This window comes from Chionomys nivalis, chromosome 17 (assembly GCF_950005125.1).
Source record: "Chionomys nivalis chromosome 17, mChiNiv1.1, whole genome shotgun sequence".
Lineage (NCBI taxonomy): Eukaryota > Metazoa > Chordata > Mammalia > Rodentia > Cricetidae > Chionomys > Chionomys nivalis.
This window is the reverse complement of record NC_080102.1, coordinates 4,911,816-4,936,020: the sequence shown is the minus strand read 5'-3', so window position 1 is coordinate 4,936,020 and position 24,205 is coordinate 4,911,816. Positions and strand designations below refer to the sequence as shown.

Genomic DNA, 24,205 nt, shown 5'->3' with positions numbered 1-24,205 from the left:
CCTGTAGGTGATAATCCAAAAGAAAGATGGTGGCTCCAGGTCCCACATCCTGATGAACTCTAATCAAGCTCGCACTGATTCCTCCAACACTGTGGTTCAGGTAATGAAGGAAAAGGGCTTGGAAGGCCATAGCACAGCTTCCTGCGTCCTGCTGGATGGGCCTCTGCTTTCCCAGGTCAGGAAGGACACGTAAGCTTTCAGAGTCATGGGAGTTAAAAACAATGCCATATAGCCCGGCCAGTGATGGCACACGCCTTTAATCCCAGCACTTGGGTGGCAGAGGCAGGTGGATCTCTGTGAGTTCAAGGCCAGCCTGGTCTACAGAGTGAGTTCCAGGACAGCGGGGATGTTATACAATGAATCCGGGTCTCGAGAAAAACAAATCAAACCAAACAAACAAAGAAAAAACAATGACAATATAGCGTCTGGCACATAGTAGGCCAGGTGTGTTAGTTCGCCCCTCCCTGTCTTCTCAGAGGATTAAAGAGCAGGGTCTTGCAGGCTGCACTGTGAAGCCTTAGACTTCTGTCAGATCTCCACTAAAGGATGGCAGGCACTAAGAAACCAAGCTAGTCCCCAAAGACTATGGGTTTTAGAGCATGAACCTGGGGTTAATCAGGGGATGCTCCAACTCTGCGAGAGGCCAGCTGCTAGCCTTCCACAGCAGGAGCAGACCTGATTTGACCTAACCTACAGGGCTTTGCCAAGGGTCACAAGGACGCCTTGCTTATCCCCCATGAGCCTCAGGGGAGATGATCTCTGGAATGGTCACAGAGATGCCTTGACACAGCAAAGTCAGAGCAGAGCTGGTGCAGCGGGGGAGGGGGAAGCCCCGCCCCCACCTTTAATCTCAGTGAGCTGCTAGTTAGTCTCACTCAACCAGCATGTGGTTATGAGCACCTAGCAGGTGCATTAAATCCTAAGAGGATTGGAAAGTCAAAGGGAGAACATAATGAATAAGGAGGGCTGTGGCCAGAGCACCTTCTAACTGAACTGGTTTTGCTGCAGGCCAAATCGCTACAGAAACTTCTCACAGGGCTATAAAAGATCCCTTCCTTTTTCCCACGCATGGGCTGCTCAGAGCTCCCAAGTGCCCTAGGGACCGCCTTCCCTCTGTCCCCTCCCCCCCCCCCGCCCCGTGGTTCCATCTGTTCCCTCCGTCCATGTAGCCTCCTGCTTCTCTTTTCCTAAGAGAGATTCCTCCCAAGCTCTTCCGTGATGCCCTCACTTTACCATAGTCTGAGAGAAACCCCAAGCTGACCCTTTTCTTTGAACTTTGTGGGGCTTCACCCCTTCTTCTATAGGAGGCCACACATTGCCACCATTGTTGGCCAGACTCTGGGGGTGGACACTTCTGTAGTAAGTCCCTTAGCAGAGAATTAATCCAGACAATGGGTGATTCCATTAGCGTCTGGTCACTTTGCCAAGAACAACAAAGCTTTGGAGCTTTGGAGACATGAAAGTCTCGTGGGCAGCCAGCCACATGCCGAGTCTCCGTGATGAGAGCTGCGTTCAAGTGGTGTTTCTACCTCTGACTAATATCTGGGGGGGGGGTTGGTTTGCTTAGATTTTTCCCTCTGTGTATTTATGCCCTGCAGAGGTCAGAAGAGGGCGTCAGATTCCCTGGGAATGGTGTTACACATGGTTGGAGAGGTGAGGGTGGGAGCAGGGAATGGGCATGCATGGGAGCAAGTGGGCATGCTCTGTAAACACCCTAACCAATCAAGAAGGCAGTTCTATTCAACATAACTGGGAAGCCAGTGTTGTTCAAACTTCGAGAGCCTGATCCCACGTAGTTTATTTTAGACATGTTTAAGCACAGCACGATCCGGTGAGTTTCAATCCTGAGTGCCCCATAAAACCTAGAACATGACTACACCGAAACTCTCTGTAAAGTGCACGTGACATCATGTGTAAACACGGGTTCTCTAGATCAGCTGAGAAAACGAGCTCAAGATAAGGGTCTCGGGTGGGGGAGCATCCAGTGTGGTGTTAGCCACGCAGACACTGCAAAGGTTGCCAGGCCGTCAACCATGTCCACTCCCAACTTTCTGGGCAGGAAACAGATGATACATCTCTCCCTTTGAAGAGATAACCCTGCATGTTTTACATTCCTGGTTCTCCTAGTGTTTATCTCTGGGCATAGACACTCTGTACCTCCCACAGTGGTGAAGCCACCATGTGGGTACTGGGAACTGAATCTCAGTTCCCTGCAAGTACAAGTGCTCTTGACTGCTGGGGCATCTCTCCAGTCCCAGTGGAGAGTTGTGTGTGTGTGTGTGTCTGTGTGTCTGTGTGTGTGTGTGTGTGTTTGCACGTGTGCCCATTTGCCTTAGAGTACCTGTGGAGATCAGAGGATAAGGTTCAGGAATCGGTTCTCTCTTTCTACCACACAGGTTCCTGGTATCAGACTCAGGCTTGGTAGGAAGCACCCTTACCTGCTGAGCTGGCCTTGAGAGAGTTTTGTCTGTTTGACTTTTAAGGGATGAGACGAGCTGTTAGCCCGAAGAAAATGGTATATCAAGGTTCAGAGGATGTGCTTGGAGAGCCCAGAGTTCTTGGACTCCCTTACCTAACAGAGAGCAACAGAGGTGTCTCTTGTGTTGTTTGTGGAGCACGGGATGGGGAAGTGAGTGAAGGAGAATAAGCCAATGACCAATGACGTCTTAAATGTTGTGGGGTCAATATGGCCCCAAACAATCAAGGGAAGCACAGGCATACAAAGAGCTCCCTACTGAGACAGCTCCAACTTGTGAAAGACCATTGTTGGTGCAATTGTTCTTCCAGTTAGCACCTATTGATTGCTGGCTAGAAAAAAAAAAGAACTGAAGAAAAAAAACAAGGTTTGTTTGTCCAAATACAAAGGACTGTTGCTGTTCATCATTGATACTGTTCATCAAGTCCCATCGCCCTTCACAAGCCAATTTGAGCCCATGAGGGGCATAGGTGCTAACAGAGAAGTCACTACCCGCAGTGGTGACTTCCCAGGTCTCTTCAGAACACAGTCAAGTCTGCGACAACGTCATTTATCTTCTGATCTGACTCTCACGCTGACGGCAGCTGGTACTTGGAGGAAACAGTGCCTCTCTCTTTCCCACTCCCGGATTCTTGGCACTCAAACAGTGCCTGGCATCTGAACAGCACTCAAAGGGAACCTGAAAGTGCTCGTAGGAACTAATGAGGAAACTCTTGAGGCCTAGCAAGGTTCGTCTTTAATCCACACATTTTTCTGGTAAATCTGAAAACTGCAGGAGGTGTGTGCTTGAGGCTGCATGCTTCTCCAAAGGCGGCTGCTGGAGAAGATTCATCACCCAGGTGACGGTGCACAGGGGAAGTGCAGTAAAATTCCAACATCATGGTGACTTACATACCAGTAAACCCAATACAAGTTGAGAAATGTATGTAGCATTTCTAACATTCCAAATGCTCCAGGTCACTGTGGGCTCTCAGCTGGGTCCCTGGTGATTTCCAGGCTGACTGGAAGCTGTTACCCTCTCCGCTGTTGCTGGCCAGCATCGTGAAAGAAGTGCTGCTCACTCGGGAAGAGATTCAAATTTGAAATTAGAATTGTGATATTCAACGTGTGCGTGTTGGTTTCTCGTCGCTGTGAAAACGTAGCTCAGGATAACTTTGAACTTTTAATCTTCCTAGCTCCATTTTATGGGTACTCTGATTTCCCAGTGCTAGGGACTGAGCCCAAGGTTTCATACTGCTAAGGAAGACTCTGCCCCTGGGGCTACAGTCCCGACCCAGGTGTTGTGATGCTTTGCTCCACCTTGTTCAGTGGAAAGGGATCACACCCATCTCCATCACATATCTAGTACTCTCCGTGCTATCCATTACATGGGAGAACAAGCACAGGGCTCAGGCCACTTCCCAGGTCAATCTGCCACCTCTCTGCTAGAGCTCATTCTGGCTGTAAGAGTGGAGACCCCAGTACGGGGAGGAGGATAGGGAACACATACCCCAACCTTCACTAGAACTCTCACCAAAACTGTGAGCACGGTTCTGTGGAGCCCAGGCTGCTTTGGGATATATCAATGATGACTCGGTTCTCCTAGAGGTCAGCTTATGCACAGGCAAAGTGGCCAATACCAGGCCCTGGGAAGACGCTGTCCACTACCTCCCCAGTTAGCAGTAGGGCTCCGTTAGCATTAATGAGGTCCTTGTGTTGAGTGCCAAGCTATCCTGCTTGGCCTCCTTGCCACTGTTATGTGTATCTCAATTTACAAGAGCAGACCCGTCTTCTGTTCCTTGGGGTATTATTTCATTTCCGTTATATGTTTAAGGAACCTGAGGGTCTGAGAGATTGACTCCTGCAAGTCTACCCAGTTAGTGAACTTCAGAGATGAGTTCGCAACGGGTGAGAGCAAGAATTCCATCACTGGGCGGGAAGCTGTGCCCTCAGGGGAAGGTGGAGCCCGTACATTCTGAAGTGGGGGACTTCAGGGACCATGAGAAAATGGGAGGGGGAACTGGGTAGGAGTAAGAAAAGGGGGCACAGAGCCCAGTCTCCTCAGAACTTTTGTTCTAGGCTGCAGCCCCTCCATGGAGGAGCCAGGCACAGCAGGAGGAGGGCATCCAACCAAGAGCTCCAGGGAGAAAAGGGTCAGAGATGACAGCCAGCTCCAGGGACCACAGCCTGCTGCCTTGCCAACAGCAAGGGTTTAAAGGTAACAATGTCATGATGTTTTACAAGACTCTCCCTCGGGACCCTTGCATTGAGCAAGTGGTTGGAGGGTGTGAGGTAAAACGCCAAGTTTGCTTCTTACCACAGGCTTCATTACTTCATTTGAGGACACCTTTCTGCAAGTTAACGAAAACCCTATAGCCCACGGGGAGAGGATTTAAGTGAGGGAGGGGTGGAGAATCTCCATCCCCGAGGCCGGCAGTCCACCCATTCTCCAGTCCCCAGTTGGTTCTGTGGCCGCGCCCCTACCTCTGTGGGCCAAAGGCCATTCTGTTTCTGGGTCAGAGGGCCTGAGCTGAGGCTCTGGGAGTTGGGACACTGTGTCCCACAGGTCGCCTTCTTCTCTGGGTTGGCTATTCCCCCTGGGACGGCAGATCGGAGTACGCCGTTGGAGGACAGTCCATCTTCCAGCACACCTGGGAAGGCAAGGAGAGCATGGCACCAGAGGCTGCAATGGCAGGCATTGGAAACAAGATGGCAGAAAAGAGGGCAGCCCAAACACCTCCCAGAAACTACCATGTAAATGTGTGTCTTTTTATATAAAAATGAGATTTTAAAGTAATTTTGTTGCTTGACATTTTTTCATTACCACACTGATGACAACTTTTCCTCACCGTTGCCCATCCAGGGCATGTTATTTTTAACACGTCTGCTGGCTGTATGGAAAGGCCATCATTTAATCAACCCCCTCTAACCTCCTAGTAATAATGTTACTGGAATAATACTCCTTTTGATTAATAATTTTACTTAGTTTTCTCTTGGGATAAATTCCTAGAACTAAGGTGGCTCGCTTGAAGGTTACACTGGGTTCCTCCCCTCCCCCCATCTCCACCAATAAGACTGAGCAAGCATATCCCGTGACAAATGCCAAGAAACATAGAACTTTAAATAAACAGCCTCACTGAAAAGCAAGAGAAGGACAAGGAGGGAATTCACGGAGCATAAAAGGTACCTTATTTGTAAGCGAAAAAGGCCCGCGAAGCACGGAGAGGACCTGCCAAGAGCCAGAGAGCCAGCCAGATGCTGCAGGAGTTATGGGGAGAGGGCAGCCCTAGAGGGTGTCTGCCTCCTCCACCAGCCTAGGCTAGATGGCCATGGGGCTTGGCTCGCAGCAGGGTGCTGCACTCGGGCATTAAATTTCACTGGTAAGACTCAAGCTCAAGGAGAGAATAACTAAGAATTTCAAGATGGCAACCACTGAGTCCAAGCCAGGGCCCTTAGGAGCCCAGCAGGGCCTGCACACCATCTGGCTGCACCATGCAGAGATACCTGCTGCAGCTGAGAGCAACCAGCAGGGTTTGTTTGCATAGGGTATAATTCTGGATAATGAAGGGGAAGATACTGCTTTTTGTGATGTTCTGTACTTACCAATTTTGGCACGTTTTAGAACTGAGAAATACAAGTTAAATCCTCACGCTAGGACCACTGGGTTCGTTGCTGGTTGTCCTGAAAAGACTACACCTGGCAGTGGTCAGTGGCCTGGCTGACCCTGTTTCAGCTGGTCATCAGAATTTCTCAGCTCTTCTATCAGGTTCCACAGGTCAATGGCGAAGCACAAGCTGATTGTGCGACTCCTAAGTCGAGAATATAACCAACGAGGCTAATGAGAGGGGCCTGGGGAGAGACAGCTGGTGCCGTGCCATAAATGATATGCGCATAAATAAATAACAATGTCTGTGTCTGTGTCTGGCATTGTTAGAGCCTTTGTGTGCATTGTCCCATTTAATCCTCACAGTGTCCTGTGAACCAGGAATCCTTTATTCTCACCCAGTAAAGGTGGCCCCTGTATGGTGCGAGCCGCCGGGCCCCATCTGTGCATCTACCATTGTACCACTGCCAACTCCTGGAGCCTGGAGCGGGAGTTAAAGTTTAACTCCAGATCTGTGCTTTTCCGACACTTGGGATGCAAGCGCTTTCTTCTCGGGAAGCTCCCAAGTCGGCAGCTCTCGATTTAGGGGTGTAGCAGACCCTCCAGGGGTGTCTTCAAGCACAGATCCTAACATCTGCTGCCCAGACTTCTGATTCAGGAGAGCCTCGGGAACGTGGATTTCTGAAAGCACCCTAGACTCTGAGGCAGAGGGTTTCAGAGACTTCAAAGGTTTATTATATTATGACTGTAGATGTAGCTATGTACAGACCTGCCTGTCTGTATCTCACAGATTAATGCTCCTGTTGGTCCTCGGGGCTATAGGCAAAAACCTTTATTTTCTCACAGTGCATTCCAGAACAGTATAATAAACGAAGATAAATTTGCTAGCTCCTTAAAATTTGTGTGCCCCTAGAGTGCCTCTTTTTTTTTTTTTAACATGCTCCACACAATTTCTATCCCATCCAAAAGACAAACCAAATTACTGACTTTGCCAAAAGGTAGAAAATGGATGTGCTGATGCTTGATATACTGCAACCAGCGGCTTCCTGCCGAAGCTTCTGGCTTAGAAATGATGCCACATAGGAGGGCAAAATAGAGAGAGGGGTTTAAAATAGTGGCTGGCAGCCGCACAGAGAACAAGCTTGCTCCCTAACCCCAGCACCTGGCTCCTCCCGGTCAAGGTGGTTAGAAAGTCTGCCCAAAGTCATGAAGAAGTGCCTGGAAGTGCCTTCCCTCAATGACAGGACTCAGAGTGTAAGACCTTGGCGCTCTATTTGGGAAGAGTCTCTGAAGTCACATCAGACGGATCCCTGGCTCATAGAGCCCTGTCTAGGCTCCGATCCAGAACACATGCCCCATGGTAATTTCATCTGAATTGAGGTATAAATTAAGTTATTACTACTCAACCACTTACTGAGAATCTGTCTTCTAATTTTCAAAATGAACTAGAATAGGATGGTGTCTGTCTGCCATTTCTTTAGTCTGATGAATAACTGCAAATTGCACATGTTATACAATATGATATGTGACCTTTGGCATGGGTATTATTAGATATCCCAACAAACTATTCAGTAACCCTTGCATTTATGGGCAATTGATTTTGGACAAGGATGCCAAAATCATTCAAAAAGGAAACAATTTCTCAACAGATATGTTAGAGGCTCATGTGCAGAAGAATGGGGGAATTCCCTACCTCACAACCAACACAAAAGTTAAATTACAAGGAACCAAAGATGTAAAAGTAAAGGCTAAAACCATTAAATATTTCTTTAAAATATAACTGGCAAATATTCATGATATTAGGTTAGGCAACAGTTCCTGGGATATGACCCAAAAGCACAAATAGAAATGATGAAATCCATAACTGGACATGACCAAATGCATAGGTGGCCATGGACATGAAAATGTAATCCATAGGATTGGAGAGAATTTTCAAAAATTATACCCCTGTTCTTGCAGTCCAATAATGAAAAAAGGCAAATGATCCAGCTATCGTATGAGCAAAAGATCTGAGTGGATGTCCACACAAAGGACACATGCAAACGGCCAAGAATATCCCAAGCTGTAAGAAGTTACCACTTAGGATTTAAGAAAACAAAAGCTGGAGACTAAGCAGTGATGCAGCTGTGGAGAACTGGGAAGCCCTACACCGCTTCTGTGATGGGTGTGCCGGGCAGAGTTCGGGCTGCTTCCCCGTGCCAGGCTTTCAGAAAGGAAGACACAGCCTCTGTGGTCCAGCAACGCCACTTCTAGGTACACACGTAAGAGAGATGAGAAAAGCCACACAGAAGCGTTCACACGAACATTTGTAAAGGTTAATCTCGGTTGCCAATTTGGTGGTGGGGTTTAGAATCTCGTTATGGAAGCGAATCTCTGAGCATGTCCTGAGAGGCATTCTCTAGTTTTGCTTAGGTGAAGAGGGAAGACTCGCCATGCCTAGTAGCTACAAAGTAGCAATAGACCAAACATCCCCCCAGCTGGTGAGTGGATGGGTAATACAGATGATGAATTACTGATGTATGCTATACACCAGCTAAGCTTGAAACATGCTGACTGAGAAGCCAATTACAGAAGGTAGCTTATGATTATACCTTATAAAATATTCAGAAACGGGCAATTCTAGAGACGGGAAGGCAGCTTGATTGCCAAGGGCTTGGGTATTGGAGGAGATGAAAAATGACTCTTAATAGGTATGATATTTTTTCCCCCAGATAATGAAAATGTTCTAAAATTGGTGATGCAGGTGGCTATACAACCACATAATAGTTAAAGAGAGCGGGTATTAAAAGGGGAAAAAACCCGTGAACAACACGTTTCAGACTGTTTTACTGACTGAAGAGACGAGAAACATCTGGACTAGCACAGCAACAGCTGTGGGGAGAGCCTAACTTCTGAACTGGCTGGAACTGGGGGTGGCAGCCACAGCAACTGTCTGCCAGTGCTGTGGAGATGAGGTCTGAATTTTTCCCCCAGTAAGGACACCCAGCAGGTGACACACAGGCTATGGAGGGCAGTAGCCACTCTAAGTGACAGAGAACCTGAGCTCTAGCAAGCTTTACTTTTCCTGTGCTCTCCCTGGAACCTATGACTTCTCTCCGCCTACTTCCTTGGCTCTCTCTGACCCTTCAGTGGCGGCTCCCTATTCATCTCTCCTCCAAGATTTTTATAGAGTAGATCTGAGGCTGTCCTCACCAGGTCTCCATAGTTACTTTGGGCTGTTCTGACCTAAGCTATAATAAAAGTTTAGCTCCCTCTAACGTCATGCACGCTTGCTGCTTCTAAGGTGCATAGCTACTGGCGAGTTACTGTGAACACGCCAGCATCCATCCTCCTCCCAGGTTGCTCCAAACACTCCTCCACCCCTCTCCTTCCTTCTTCTCTCCCTTGAATAGTTCTCCTAAACATTTAAAATGCATGGGTTGTGTACTGCTCTGCTAGAAACAACACAACGAACCACACCAATGGTTTTTTCTCGCAGTCCAAGGGGAAGGTGTGAAAAGGCTGGTTTCAAACCGAGCATGACGCCTGCCTGTAATCTCAGCTGAACCAGGCCCATGGCGAGTTCCAGATCGACCTTGTCTATATAGCAAGACCTTGTCTAAATAAGTAAATAAATAAATAGTTCGATTTCCCCTGAGGCCTCTCTCCTGTGCATATAGATGAACACCATCTCCTCCCTTCTCCGTCTTCACAGGGTGTTTCCTAACGTCCTTTCTATAAAGACAGCTGCCACATTAGACTCAAGCCCACTCAGATTGTCTTTCAAAGGCTCTGTTTCCAAATACAATCATATTTCAAAGTTAGGGGCAAGGTTGAGAATTCACTATAAATATATTTTTTAAGATTTATTATTGCTGGATGGTGGTAGTGTACACTTTTAATCCCAGGGCTCAGTGGGCAGAGGCAGAGGCAGTAAGATCTCTGAGTTTGAGACCAGCGCTCTAAAAGTAAGTTCCAGGACAGTCAGGGCTACACAGGGAAATTCTGTCGGGGTGGGGAGGTGGTTATTATTTATTTTTATTGTATGCATATTGATGTTTTTCTGATATATCTCCATGGAAAACATGTGTCTGGTGACCTGGAAGGTCAAAGGGGGCACCATATTCCCTAGATCTGGATCTGGAGTTACCTGTGGTTGTGAGCCACCACATGGGTGCTGGGAGCGAAGCAGGTCCTCTGCAGGATTAACCAGTACTCTCCAACAACATGCCACCTCTACAGCCCCTCGACTCCATCCCAGAGAAGACTCAGGGAGCTGGGTAGCAGAGGTTGCATCTTTGTCGGAGGGTGGACGATCTGAAAGCATGCTGACGTAATGATGTCTGAAAAGAAGGGATGAGCCCCCACGTGTCTTTTCCTCTTCTGTGAAGCTCACTTTGGGTCTCATTTTCTTAGGCTACATCCCACCACCCAGGGGATTGTTTAGCTGCACAATCCGGAGCACCCACGAAGCAGCATCCTTGGGGTGACAGCAAGTGCCAGGGTACACTTTCCATCAAGAGGGGTTGTAGCTTTCTTTGGCTGAGGTTCCTCAGGTCACAGCCTGTTTCTGCTGGGCTGAGGGGAGGTGGTGTTAGTTTTATCTCTTAATCTTGTTCTACTTCTGTACACATTCAGACAAGGTATCCTGCTCATGGTCTGTCCTCTTACCACAAAGTTAATAGATCTAGTCAGTGAAGGAGTTAAAAATGCCTGACAAGTGACCCTTTTGACTGATTCCAAGGTGTCTGGAACCACCAAAGCCTCCTGACTTTTCTCTTTAGAGTCTTTCGATGTAGCTTTATACTCTGCTATGTGGAATGTTGGTGTCCCCCATAAATTATACACTGAAAGTTAATGCTCAGTGCAATAGTAAGACAGGTGGGACTTTTAGGAAAAAAATTATCACGTGGGCTCTACCCTCATGGATGAAAAGCTTTTATAGAACAGTTGGAAGGACTTGCCTTCCCCCTTTGGTCATGTGGGGAAGTACCAAAGGGCACCTTCTTTGAAGCAGAAACTAAATCTTCACCAGATAACAAAACTGCTGGTGCCTTGATCTGGGGCTTCTCACCCTCCAGACCTTGAGTAATACCTTTCCGTTTCTAAACTACCTGGCATAGGTTATTTTGTCATAGCAGCTGAGACAGGCTAAGACACACTATTTTCTTTTATCCCTTGGTTTACCGGTTTTGCTAGTAGCTGGCCTTTTAAGAAAGTGGTAATTGATTTCCTGGTTGTGATTTATCCCTTGGCATTTTCTATACTTAGTGCAACTAGATTCTAAAGTTGCCATCAGATTGTTCTCTGAGACAGTTATTAAAAAAATTACATGATTTTTCTTTATTGAATCCAGAAATATATATTTAAGGAAACAAAAATGAAAAAGCTTTGATCCACTGAGTTGTTCTAAGTTTTGAAGATGTAAAAACACCCAAAGGACTGAAGACACCTTTTGTGTGTGTTAGGTGTCTACCGTGCATCTCAGAACGCACTCCGCTGGAGTGCATGAAACACCTGCCTCAATCCTTTGTCACGCGCTAATTTAGTGGAAATTTAGGGCTCCCCTAACAATGACTGAAAAATAAACTTCTGAATTTAGAAAAACAAAACAAAACAAAACACCAGCCTATTGTTATCAACAGAGTAGCAAAAGTTAGGGAGCCCGCCATCCTCACTGCGGGAAGGGTGTGCGGCGCAGGCTCCCCAGCACACTCCTGGTGGGAGTGCAGCCAGCGTGCCTTTGAGTGCAAGCAGCAGCAGTCTAGCCAAGCTTCATGGGCTCAGCACCGCACATCAGCACCACACATCAGCACCGCACATCACCACCGCACATCACCACCGCACATCAGCAAATCAGCCCTCACCTGCAGTTCAGAAGGCCTCTCGCCATGGAAGAGTTCTGCCGAGGACATTCTTTATGCACCTACAGTAAATGCCGTCAACATAACCAACTGTTTTGATTCTTCCCTCCCTTCTCTTTCTTGAGAGGATACAGAGGCTCTGGCAGGTTCAGGTCCTTGTCTAGGGACCTACACTTGGTGCCAGGGTCAGGACCCCATCGTGGGTTTGCAAGCTCTAAGATCTTTGCTTTTGTGGGCATTTGTGCTTAGTCCCATTTTAAGAGAAATACAACTCCTCAGATCCAAACAAGAGAACATCCCAGTGAGTTGCAGTTGTCTCTTCTCTGGGTTAGGCAGTAGATGTGCTGTGTCGTCAACATAAATGACTTTGTCTGTTATTCTGAAGAGAACCCCAGCAGGGCAGAGGAGATGTGATGGTTAGAACACATTACTGCTCTTCGGGAGGATAGGGTGGTGTTCCCAGAACCCACATGGCAACTCACAGACGCCTATAAATCCAGTGCCAGGGCATCTGATGCCTTCCTCTGGCTACTGTGTGCTCCTGCAAACATGATGTGCACATATTCACACACACACGCATGCTCGCACGCACGCACATACCATAGCCACAGTTCAAATGTCATAGTCCTTTTAGGGCAGAATAGATCTTTAGGATCCAAGTAGCTCGCTTTCAGAATTAAGTCACACTGCAGAGCACCCAGTAAGAGGACAAGTGATTGAATTAAGCTATTTTGGTGTGTTTTCTCCTCCTTAGGCCCATGAAGTCAGCCTTCTGGGTTACTGATGGCGGGTTAAACATAATTCCAGGAAGCATCACCCAGGCTTACTGTCATACCCCGGAGCTCTCAGGCCAAGAGTGTGGCCAGGTGACCCTGATAAATCTCCTCTCCCAACAGGATTGTGACCACCTGTTCTGAGGTGGGAGATGATGCCAAGGCAGCTCAGCAAGCGGGGTGCTGTGGACCTGTGGTAACCCATTCAAGCAGACGCTAAGTAAAGAAGGAACAGTGGCTTTGGGCTCCACTCCTTCCTGGGCAGCCAGAGAAACCTGTGAGAGTTATCAGTTAACTCCAGCCCTTCAGCAGCTACGCAATGCCTTTGGACATAGACCCCATACCCCACTCTTTAAGGGCTCTCCTGCCATTCCTAGCCTGGTGGGTTCAGTCTCCCCTTCCCCGTCCTCTCTGCTCTAGGCCCATGGGACATCTGAAGCTACACAGAACCCTGTGATACTGTCTGTTTTACTTAGAAGCACTCCCCTCAGCCTTCTCCATGATATGGGATTACCCTCTGTATGCCAGCAGAGTAGAGCCAGTGGGAAATCTGAGCAGAGATATATATAGAGAGAAGGTGGAGTCAAAGAGACACCATGTAGCTGCCAAAGGAGAAAGACGCCAGAACAGAATCTTAGCCCGTAAGACACAGCCTCATACTGATACACAGATTAATAGAAATGGGTTAATTTAAGACATAAGAGTTAGCTAGGAAAATGCTTGAGTTATTGGTCAAACAATGTTGTAATTAATACAGTTTTTGTGTGGTTATTTGGGTCTAGGTGGCCGGGAAACAAACGTGCAGTCTCTGCTTTACACTCCATCTCTGCAGAAGTCTGGCTCTGCCAAGGGCTTTCCTGCACAGGGCTGGGCTCCCCACTTCCCCCACAGTCTTACCCTTCCACTTTGAATTTTTATAACTGTTGGAATGATTCATCCACGCTGCCTGGCATGCTATCTGAAAGGCTCCATTAAAATGAAGACAGTGCCTGTCTTGTGTATATATGAGGCACTCGGGAAATGTTTGAAGGAGTCCTGACCTGTAAGCAGGCTGCTGGTGTAGAAACTTCACTGTGGGAAGAAGCTGATGTTAGGCCTGTAGGTGTTGATGTAGATTTTTTTATTCTTGATTTCCCAAACAGTCGCAATGGCAAGGGACGTGAGCACAAACATGAACCATGCAGGCATCTGCTTCCTGCCCTGGTCTCAGGAAGCTGAGCGGAAAACTCTCACAGATGGCAGACCTGGACAAGGCGGAGCCCTGCCATAGTCAGCCATCTGCTTGTCCCTGCTCCTCTGCAGTTTGCTGTGACTCCCCAGAGGCTCCCATGAAGGCTGGCATCTGAGCACAGACTAGGAGAGTAATGCAAGCCTTCTCCAGATTCCTCCTGAAGCCCCAGCATGTGCTACGTGCCCATGGATGGGTTGTGCCATAGGGCAATTCTCATGAAAGTCAGAGCCCTCTAGGGACAGCGGGTCTCCAAACCCTCCCTGCAGGTTGTAAAGACACCCTGAGTCCTATGTATAGGAGAGGCAGCTCACAGAAAACACTAGAAAACTCAGAACTGTTAAAAACAAAGGCCTTTATTCTTCAAAGGAAGAAAATGGCTGACACTTTTTCCCCCAGAAGGCTGGAGTGAATGTTGTCTAACAACCCAGTGAGCTCTTTGTTATTCTATAGAGTCAGCCTTTCTGAATCCTCCAAAATCCGGGGTATTAGGCCTTAATCCTGAGCTCTGTCTCTCAGGGAATAGAACCATCCTTACCAGAGGTCCTATGCACTCTGCATCCTCCATCAACAGAACCGTCCTCATGAGAGGTCCCATGCACTCTGCATCCTCAATCAACAGAACCATCCTCATGAGAGGTCCTGAGTTTCATCATTCACCTCCCTTGGATGTTTCCCTGACTTGCTTGCAGGGATCTCGACACCCACTGACAGCAGGGCTGGGGATGGTGTGGGTGAGAGTCGTCTGGGGCTTTCCTTCCACTCACCACAGCCTGTGTGTGTGATGGACATGGGTGTTGGATGATGATACCCTCTGGGGATGTCTGGAGGGTCTGACCTTCTAGGATTGAAATACTGGCAGGGCCAAATTTGTGCAACAGAAGAAAAGGGTCCCCAACCTCCCAAGCACTCATTCCTCTTCTCTAATGACTGAAATTCCTTGCACAGGTGCTATGGATTGTCCAAAAATTACATTGAAACGTCACCCCCACTGTGGTGTGAAGAGGTGGGGACCTTGGGAGTTATTGTCATGAGGGCTCTACCCCACGCAAGGCCTGTCTCACTCCTCCACCTTGTGAGGGTATGATATCAGCCTTCCTCTGCCCTTCTGCTCTTTCTGCTGTACGAAGACACCTAGATGGTGTCGTTTCTCAGGAACAGGCCTCTGAGAAACAACCAGTGTTTTGATCTTGGGTTTTTGTTCTTTGTAAGCTTCCCCAGCCTGTGCTTTCTGTTATAACAATGTGGACTGAGAGCAGAGAATAGCTTCTTTTACAGTAAGTATCGTTGGCATCAGGGAATGAAAATGTCCATTTCAGGAGTGAGAGTGTGGTAACGTGACCCTGCCTCTCCCTCTCTGTGTCTTTCACAGGCAGAGGGCTCTTGTGAGGATGACCTCAGAGCTTGCTTCTGAGCTCAAGGGAGAGAGTGAACATGATCCTGCTGAGCCACATTCTCCTGTGGCAGAGAGCAAACAGAAGCCATTGATATCTTACATCCTCCCTTCATCTTCAGTCCTCTAAAGGCGAAGGATTTCTGTCTGCTGGAGAGAACTCAGACTCGCTTCTGAGTTGGGAAACCTGGGTAACTCCTGGACATACCAGAACAGGACCTAGCCAGCTGGGGCTAGGTGGGGGAGAAGTAGAAATGCAGGGGATGGGGTGGGGGTAGGGGCACGGAGAGAAAAGAATGATGCTTGCGTTGAATCTCTGCCCGGTTAGTAAGAGTCTGAGGGTCAGAGGATGTCAAGGAGGTTTTACCACACAAGAGAAAACGTCTTGGCCTTGGGAGATGACTTGATTGGTAAAGTGCTTGGCATGTAAGTGGAGAGTCTGAGTTCAATTCCCAGTGCCCACGCTGGGGAAGGGGCGGGGGACTGGCTGTGGTAACACATCATATAATCCCAGCGTTGGGGAAGCAGACAGGAGGGTCCCTAGGGCTTCTTAGCCAGCCAGTCTAGCAAAATCAAGCTTCAAGTTCAGTAAGAGATACCTGTCTCAAAACCTAAGGTGGAGTGTTTGAAAAAGACATGCTGTGCTGATCTCTGACCCCCGTAGCCCTCCACACACGTACATCAAACATGGACACACACCCAATGCTGATCTCTGGCCCCATAGCCCTCCACACACATACATCAAACATGGACACACACCCAGTGCTGATCTCTGACCCCTACAGCCCTCCACACACATACATCAAACATGGACACACACCCAGTGCTGATCTCTGACCCCTACAGCCCTCCACACACATACATCAAACATGGACACACACCCAGTACTGATCTCTGACCCCCACAGCCCTCCATACACGTACAACAAACAAAATCTTTATGACATTTATCTTGGGGGTCAGAGCAGGGCTTGAGTCCCCTGCCCACACCTCTGAGTCTGTTTTGTTCTATTAGGGACCCCTAGGAATGTGTGAGTCTGTGACTTAGATTTCTGCTCACTCAGTGAGTGCCGTTGGTGCTGGACTTGCTGGGCTGAGTACTCACTGGAAGGCAAGTGTATAGCGGAGTGGGCACTGCCTTGGAGCCCATCCCAGCTCCGCACTCTTGCAAGCTGCGGGCCTTTCAGAGACAATCACATCTACCATGTTTTTGGTTACTCCAGTGTCAAACTCTGCAGTGGCAATAAGCCAGAGCCCAGCGGCCCAGAAAAGCCCAAAGATAGTCAGCCAGTGAAGACTCCAAACCCAGGTCTGTGCAGCCCCAAAGACATCTTGTTCTATCTACTGTCTTAGTCATTGCCTCTACTACTTAACATCGCTAAGCCTCAATTTCCTCAGATATGAAGTGAGAATCATGATATCTACATCAAAGATAGGTGATCAAAAGGAAGAGAGTAGGCGAGCCCGTACACAGTCAGGATTAATTTCATACCTCCCCACCTCCAGGCACCACGACAGCCTACAAATGTTTGATTTCAGATCCTTTCCTGAGAGCTAAGGGAACACACGGAGTAGGTGGGAGAAATGGGCAGGGACAAGAAGATGTCATCTACAGTCAGCTTTGCCAAGTTAACAACTTTACCTCTCATCTGGGCAGGGGTGGCCACCTCCAAAGGCACGTAGACCCGGAGCTCAAGGGGCCCCGAGGGACCAAGGCAACCAGGAGGTGAAAGGTTGGAAACAAGAAGTGAGAGACCCGGTTGGCAGCGGACTGGTGTTCTGTCAGGGTCCAAGCACTCCTAGTGAGCCGACAGCAGCGACGTGACTCATGCAGCAGGGATGAAAGTAGAGCCCGCAGCTTCCGTAGGACGGAGACCTGGCCAGAGAAAACTCTACATGGGAAGCAGATCATAGCGTTCTGAGCCTCTCTAGGGAGCCACACTCTGTCCTAAGGATCGGGGAAGGGGGTCCAAAGCAAAGTGGGGTGCATGGGGGTGGGAGGACCTCAGAGGTGCTGGAGAGAAGCATCGTAGAGAAATCGGCAACACACAGGACCAGCCAAGGAAACACAGAAGCCAACTCTTGGTGGCCATTATATCCCCGGTTAAGAAGCATGGATGTTGTCCAGTAGGTAATGGCACCCCAAAACAAAGAGGACCCAGATGCCAGTTTGGAGGCAGGGATCCTAAATGGTTGCCTTTCTGTTCATTTTTTTTTCTTTGCTACTGGAAGTCATTTCTAAGATATTATCTTCCAACCCTGGACTTAATACATTGGAAATCTCTCTCAGAAGGCTGTGACTCAGAGGTTTTTCTTAAAAAGTTCCCTGAACTCAGGTGGAAGAGGCAGGTGGATCCCTTTGAGTTTGAGGCCAACCTGGTCTACATAAAAAGTCCTAGAATAGTCAGGACTACATAGGGAGATCCTGTCTGAAACAAAAAGAAAATATACATAAACAAACAAAACAAAAAATCCTCCCCTGAATGTAATACAGTATTTGGAAAGAAAATGGAGAAAGTCAAAACGCTAGGATTAGGATAACATCTGCAACCACCCTCTGGAGGGAAAGGTGTGAATGGACTCAGGATGACCATGCACCATCTCATTCCTGGTCATGGTCAAACATGCAGCTCTCTTCTGTAGCATCCATGAAGATGGCAGAAGCGATTAAACCCACAGCTGGTTTGATTTTCTATTTCTGAACTATAGCAATATCCTCTTATTTCCTATTCCCTGTCATTTCAGCTTTTGTGAGATTGTTCAGAATATAAGTTTAAGCAGATGTTTCTCACCAGACAAATCAAATTCAAGCTCCCCTGTCTTGACAAATTCAAGCTCCCCTATCTTGACAAGTTCTAGGAGGTTCTGGAAGTAGAGGCGGTTGGCTTTGCTACTTGTGAGGGGCGCTTGTTTATCCAGTGCAGGCGTGAGGACATTGTCAGGCATGAAGTCTGCAGCTGCTCCCGTGAGCTGACTTCACCTTTTGTGCCGATTCCATTTTGAAACAGAAGTTTTGTTGACGTGTTATATGGAACCAAGATGTCAGGGTTAGGTTCAGCTGTCAATTTGACACAACCCAGTCACTTGGGAAGAGGAAACCTCAGCTGAAAAACGGCCTCCATGAGGTTGTGGGGCAAAGGGAACACTCCTGCATTGCTGGTGGGAGTGCAAGCTGGTACAGCCCCTTTGGATGTCAGTGTGGCGACTTCTCAGAAAATTAGAAAACAACCTTCCTCAAGACCCATTAACACCACTTATGGGTATGTACCCAAAGGATACTCAGTCGTGCCACAAGGACATGTGCTCAACTATGTTCATAGCAGCTTTGTTTGTCATAGCCAAAACCTGGAAATAACCTAAATGCCCTTCGACCGAAGAATAGATAAGGAAAATGTGGTATATTTACACAATGGAGTACTACACAGCAGAAAAAAATAACGACATCTTGAATTTTGCAAGAAAATGGATGGAGCTAGAAAACATCATTTTGAGTGAAGTAACCCAGACCCAGAAAGACAATTATCACATGTACTCACTCATAGGTGGTTTTTAAACATAAAGCAAAGAAAACCAGCCCACAAATCACAATCCCAGAGAACCTAGACAACAATGAGGACCCTAAGAGAAACATACATAGATTTAATCTACATGGGAAGTAGAAAAAGACAAGATTTCCTGAGTAAATTGGGAGCATAGGGACCTTGGGAGAGGGTTGAAGGGGAGAGGCAGGGGGGAGCAGAGATTACAGGTTGGCCACCACACTCCGCCTCTGGCAGTACTGATCCAAAATCTGACCTTCATGCTTTAACCACTGAGCCGTTTCCTCAGTGTGCTCATTCATGTAACCTCTGACCGTGAGACCAGTGATACCCAAAGATATTAGAACTAAACTTGGGAAAGTCCATAAACTTGAAACAGAAACCAAACAGCCTGGCTCAAGGTTACCCACTGCTGTTTCTTCAATCTCCCGGACATTAACTTACAGCCTCCTCAGACATTAAGTTAAATTCCAGAAATGGCTGTTTCAACCCAGTGTGTCTCAGAGGGACAGGGGTAGTGTGTGAGCAGAGAGGCTCATGTTGACAGAGAGCAAGGAGGTGTTGCTTGGGTAAATTGGGTCAAGAATCTCTGAGGAGGCTGCAAAGATTGTCTCTTGAAGAAGAGGCCTTGAGGCAGAGAGGAAACAATCGAAACCGCAGCACAGTGGAGCTCGCTGGCAAGAAGGGAGGACAATGGGAAGTTTTTTAAGTTTTAAAATGGTCATTGTTTGTTTATGTACCTGTGTGTGAGCGTGCGGGGTGTATGCGTGCCACGGCACACATGTAGAGGTCAGAAGACAACTTGCAGGCGTCAGTTTTCTACTTCTCTCTTAAAGGTCCTGGGGATGGAACTCAGGTCGCCGTGTCCTGAGTCTTCTCGACAGCTCGACCTTGGGGATTTGTTGAAGGAACCAGGGTTGTTTGCTTGAACACTCTGATTGGCCTGGTGTGTCGGGGCTTGAGGTGCTGTAGTGTGAAGAGAATTTCTTTGGTGTCAAGGATGAAACCTAGTTCCTTTATTACTTTATCTCGTGACCTGAGGCAAGTTATGTCTCTAGTTTTGATTTCTTCACCTGACAAATTGGACTTGCAACTGAGAGTTGGGGCGTGGCCATCGGTCAAGGAGACCCTATATAAGCTGCCCTGGAACACAATAAAGTTGGCATTCTTGATTCATGGGGGCATTCTTGGCATTCTCGTTTCAAGGATGGCCCTTGTGTCTGTGTGTGTTTCAATCTCCAGCCCTTGCCTGGCTCGCGAACTGCAAACTATCTGGTTGGTATGCTACAGGCGTAGTGCCGCAGTGCACGCGGTAGAACAGGTTGGGCTACACTGGAGCAGCAGCAGCTGGGAGCTTTCATCCACATGCACAAGCAGGCGGCAGAGCTAACTGGAGATCGCAGGGTCCTCTGTACCTCAAAGCTGCAGTGACACGCCTCCTCCAACAAGGCCACACCTCCCAATCTCTCCCAGACAGGTCCACCAATTGTTGATCAAGCATTCAAATATATGAGCATATGGGGGGGGGGGGCATTCTCGTTCAAACCGTCATTTAGGTAAGATAAGACTTGGGAAGATAAGGCCCAGTCTGATCCATTGTCACAGGCCCCACCCGTGTCAACCTCTATGGACCCAGAGAAGCACAGGGAAAGTTTTCCAAATGGCAGGCTGCAGAGATGATTTCCCCCAGGGGTGCATGAGGAAAACCAGATAGTATACTACTTCAGGAGTGTAGAGCCGGGCCACCTCCTTTCTTAGCATGGTGGCCCGGCCTCCTCAACTCCTTCAGAAGGAACCTCCCCATGCATGCCTGTCTTGTCCTGTGTGCTGTATTTAGTTTCCCCAGAACACTGAACTCTAACACAGCCATGTGCTTTTCCACTGCCCTATACTTAGAAGGCAGCATGAGAACAAGGACTTGTGTTTTGCCACTACCCCACAGGGCCCAGAACAGTCCTTGTTACATAATAGTTCCTCCATAAACACTAGTTAATCGCCCCCTCTATGTGAATATGGGTGTAAAATATATTTTAATTTACTGGATGATGAATTCCAAAGGCCTTGAACTCACTGATCGCAGGGTAGAGATTTTGAGGAACGCCATGCATGGCTTTAACTTTGTCCCCTGGGGGTCCACCAACCTTCACCAGTGGCCCTGGCACCATTCCCTTTCTCCTTAGAAGCCCGCTGGGAGGTCCACATGGAGGGATGCTATGCTTCCTGATCCTCTAGAGAGTATCTATGAGAAGCAAGCTGCATGCTGCTGTGTGAGACCATGACGCTTGGACCAGCTGTGTTGATCCTGCTGTTGGCCGAGAGTAGGCCGGTAGGAAGGAGCTGACCCCGGGGTCACCCAACCTCAGCACCATCACGACTCCAGGCTAAATTTTCTCACCATTTAGTTCTATTTTGAACTGAGCTTCTTTCGCCCTCAGTGGGGTGCATCCCAAAAGCAATCTCACCCCCAGCACCACTGAGAAAAGCAACATGGGAAATACCCTCCCTCCCATGGGGGTCTAGTCATTCTATGGGATTGTTTTTCTTTTTATTACTGTCTTTTATATCCAAGAGTTATCCGTGGCCAATGAGTCCTTTCCCCAGTTTTCTGTTAGTGCTGATTTTTTAAAAAATGCTTTCCAATTTAAAGTTCTTAATTTGGAGACCCCACCAGTTTTACCTTCTGACCTCTTTCCTCCTCTGGACTGGCCAGTGTTAAGCCACAGAGTTAGGATGGAGTCGGGGAAAGGCTAAGAAACTGTTGAAAACCTGAGTCCTTGCAGCCCACAGTGTTTGAAGGGATGGGTTACGGAGGAATCCATCCTCTACAAGAGGCTGAGCGTGGCCATGCGTCTGAGCCATTCAGCTCACTACACTTGACCAATAGGCTTAACACTGCAGAAGGTCTCACAGCTTCTAGCCAGCTAGATCCACTGTGCTCTCCCACAAGAGCTTGTGGTTACGGGGCACTGCCCAGGCTTATGTAGTGCAGGCACCTTCCTAATGTGGGATTCCCCCTGAATGCTGTGAATACCATTGGTTAATAAAGAAACTGTCTTGGGCCTGCGCAGGGAATAGAGGTGATTGGGGAATACTAAACTAAATGCTGGAAAGAAGGAAGAAAGAAGGAGGAGTCAGTGAGAAGCCATGTAACCCTGCTGGAGCCAGATGGAACTTTACCGGATAAGCCACAGCCACATGGCAATACACAGATTAATAGAAATGGGTTAAATTAATATGTAAGAGTTAGCCAATAAGAAGCTAGAGCTAATGGGTCAAGCGGTGATTTAATTAATACAGTTTCTGTGTGATTATTTCAGGGTTGGGTGGCCAGGAAATGAACAAGCAGTATCCTCCAACATCTCCTGGCATGAGTCTAGAGAAGTGGTTGGCTGTATCCTCAGGGCCCTTTCAAGCCCAAATGCTAATGAATCACTCTTGCATTTTATATATTTCCATTAATCATTCCCAAATGCATTCATCCAGGCTTTCTCCTGCCCCTTGCCCATACATGCACTTCACGGGATGTGCAGAGAAAGTCAGCTAACTGACTGCACTCCTGCAGCCTGTTCCCAGTCTTCGCTAGAGAGAGAAGGCTGCTTCACGACAGGCTGTGCCATGTAGGAGCAGGACGCGGCGTGGAATTTGCTTTCCAGTCAGATCCCCATGGATCTGCATGGTATAAACTCCTGACACTTCTGTTTATCATTGGCAAACACACGGATGACTTTTATTTCCAGAACATACTGGCCTAGTTTGTTATTGCTTTGGTTTATTTGGGCTTGGGATGTAGATCTGTTGTTCCTCTGTTATTATTGTTTGATCAAAGGGGTTTCCCAAACAACCAAATTGGAACATGTGTATTTATTCTTTGCTATGAAATTTTCATCCCAATGGAGGAGGCCGGAGGAATGGATTCAGAATCCAGTCCCTTTCCAGAGTGTAATGCATTCAGCACCTGGGGGTTGGCTGGTCCCAGAGCTCCCTGTACCCTGCAGATGCCGGAAGCTACTGTGTTCTCTAAGGTTGGGGATGTTGTTCGTTATGAGGATGGGGTCTTTTGCTTTCTCTGTGTGGTGGGATTTGGAGGTGTTTTCTCCAGGACCTCCCAGCTCCTGAGGAGAAGGCAGGGCTGTGGGCAGGGTCACACTCACGCATCCCGTGGCTCTTGCTGGCTGCCGGCAGCACTGCTGCCAGTTACTTAGATTGCAGCTCAATGTTGTCAGGGCTTAAACTGAATAACACTTACTCTAACCCTTTTTAATTTTCTGAGACATGCAATTGCTGAAATCTAGTTAATTTTGAAACATAGAATCGTTGAAATACAGTTAATTAAGCCTGAAATGTGAAGGCTAAATTTATGGTCTTAGTGCTTAGTGTTGACATCAGTTTCATAGAAAAAAAAAAGTACCCTTTGTCAAAAGTCTGCTGCAGGCTGGTTGTTGTTGTTCAATTTGCCTAAAAATGAAGTAGTTAGCAATCTCCTGATGGGGGTAGGACCTTAGGATACATCTTCTGACTGCTTCCATTTGGAATATAATTATACAAACAAATATAAACAAATTTGAACTTATCTAAGTGAACTGAACTTGGAGCTACCCCATGATTTAGTATGCTTGTCTACATCTTTTTAAAGGCTACAACTCCATGAATTGTCTTGATATATGAAGAATGGGGTATATGGGTGAGACCTCTCTGTGTTTTGTGGAACAAAATGACATCTTGGATGACAGCTTCTAAATGGAGCCATCGCCTGTCACGACTGCGCAGGGACTCTGTGCTGGAGACGGTGAGCCCATCAATGGCGTGTGGTGAAGTTGGCAGTGCTGGGCAATCGGGATGATGACTCCTACGATGGTCCTCATCCTCCAAAGCTGGAGACTTGGTAGACAGAGTGAAGTAGAGAAAAGTAATACTTACAATTCAATTTCTATAAAACAAAGGAGTTTGGGTAATCGGTGTCTGAAATGCTGGCTCTTTCTCAGAATGCCACTGGCTTCCTAGTTGTGGGGGGAGGGGCGCACCTGTGGATTGTTTTTGCATTCTGGTTGTCTGTAAGTGGTAAGGAGTGGCCTTGCCAAATTTAACGTGCACAGTTTAAGGTAAGTGGTAGGTTTTTAGAAAGCCCTTCAAGCAACCCTTACATCTGTAAAGCTGGCACCACCAGCTCCACTTCACAGGGAAATCAGTCCAGAAGGTGGAGAAATTTGCCTCAGCTGGTAACGAGTAAGACGGAGCTGCCGTCGCCATGGGATCCTGGTGACCTTTGACTACTTTCTCAGAGCAAGAGATGTTTTTTTGGGTCATTCTGCCAAATTGTAATTTACCCGTAATGATTTTATTAAAAGATCACTTTGCCAGAAATGAATCAAAT

At 47.7% G+C, this 24,205-nt stretch overlaps 1 protein-coding gene across 3 annotated transcripts in view; it reads right to left on the bottom strand.

The window, feature by feature from the left end:
• Positions 1-24,205, bottom strand: part of Baalc (BAALC binder of MAP3K1 and KLF4) — a 51,813-nt gene that overhangs the window by 5,127 nt on the left and 22,481 nt on the right. Inside the window, exons 2-3 of one of the 3 annotated variants that reach the window (XR_009058492.1) lie at positions 16,938-17,171; positions 4,975-5,106 (exon numbers count right to left, since the gene is read on the bottom strand). The exons of 1 other annotated variant lie outside the window; for it this stretch is intronic. Coding sequence is in view for 1 of the 2 variants with exons in the window: in XM_057792646.1 (XP_057648629.1) it covers positions 4,940-5,106 (167 nt within the window). In the remaining variant the exon portion in view is untranslated. Of the gene's footprint in view, positions 1-4,939; positions 5,107-16,937; positions 17,172-24,205 lie in introns of those variants that run through there. One more of the 3 variants, XM_057792646.1, reaches the window with a different exon arrangement.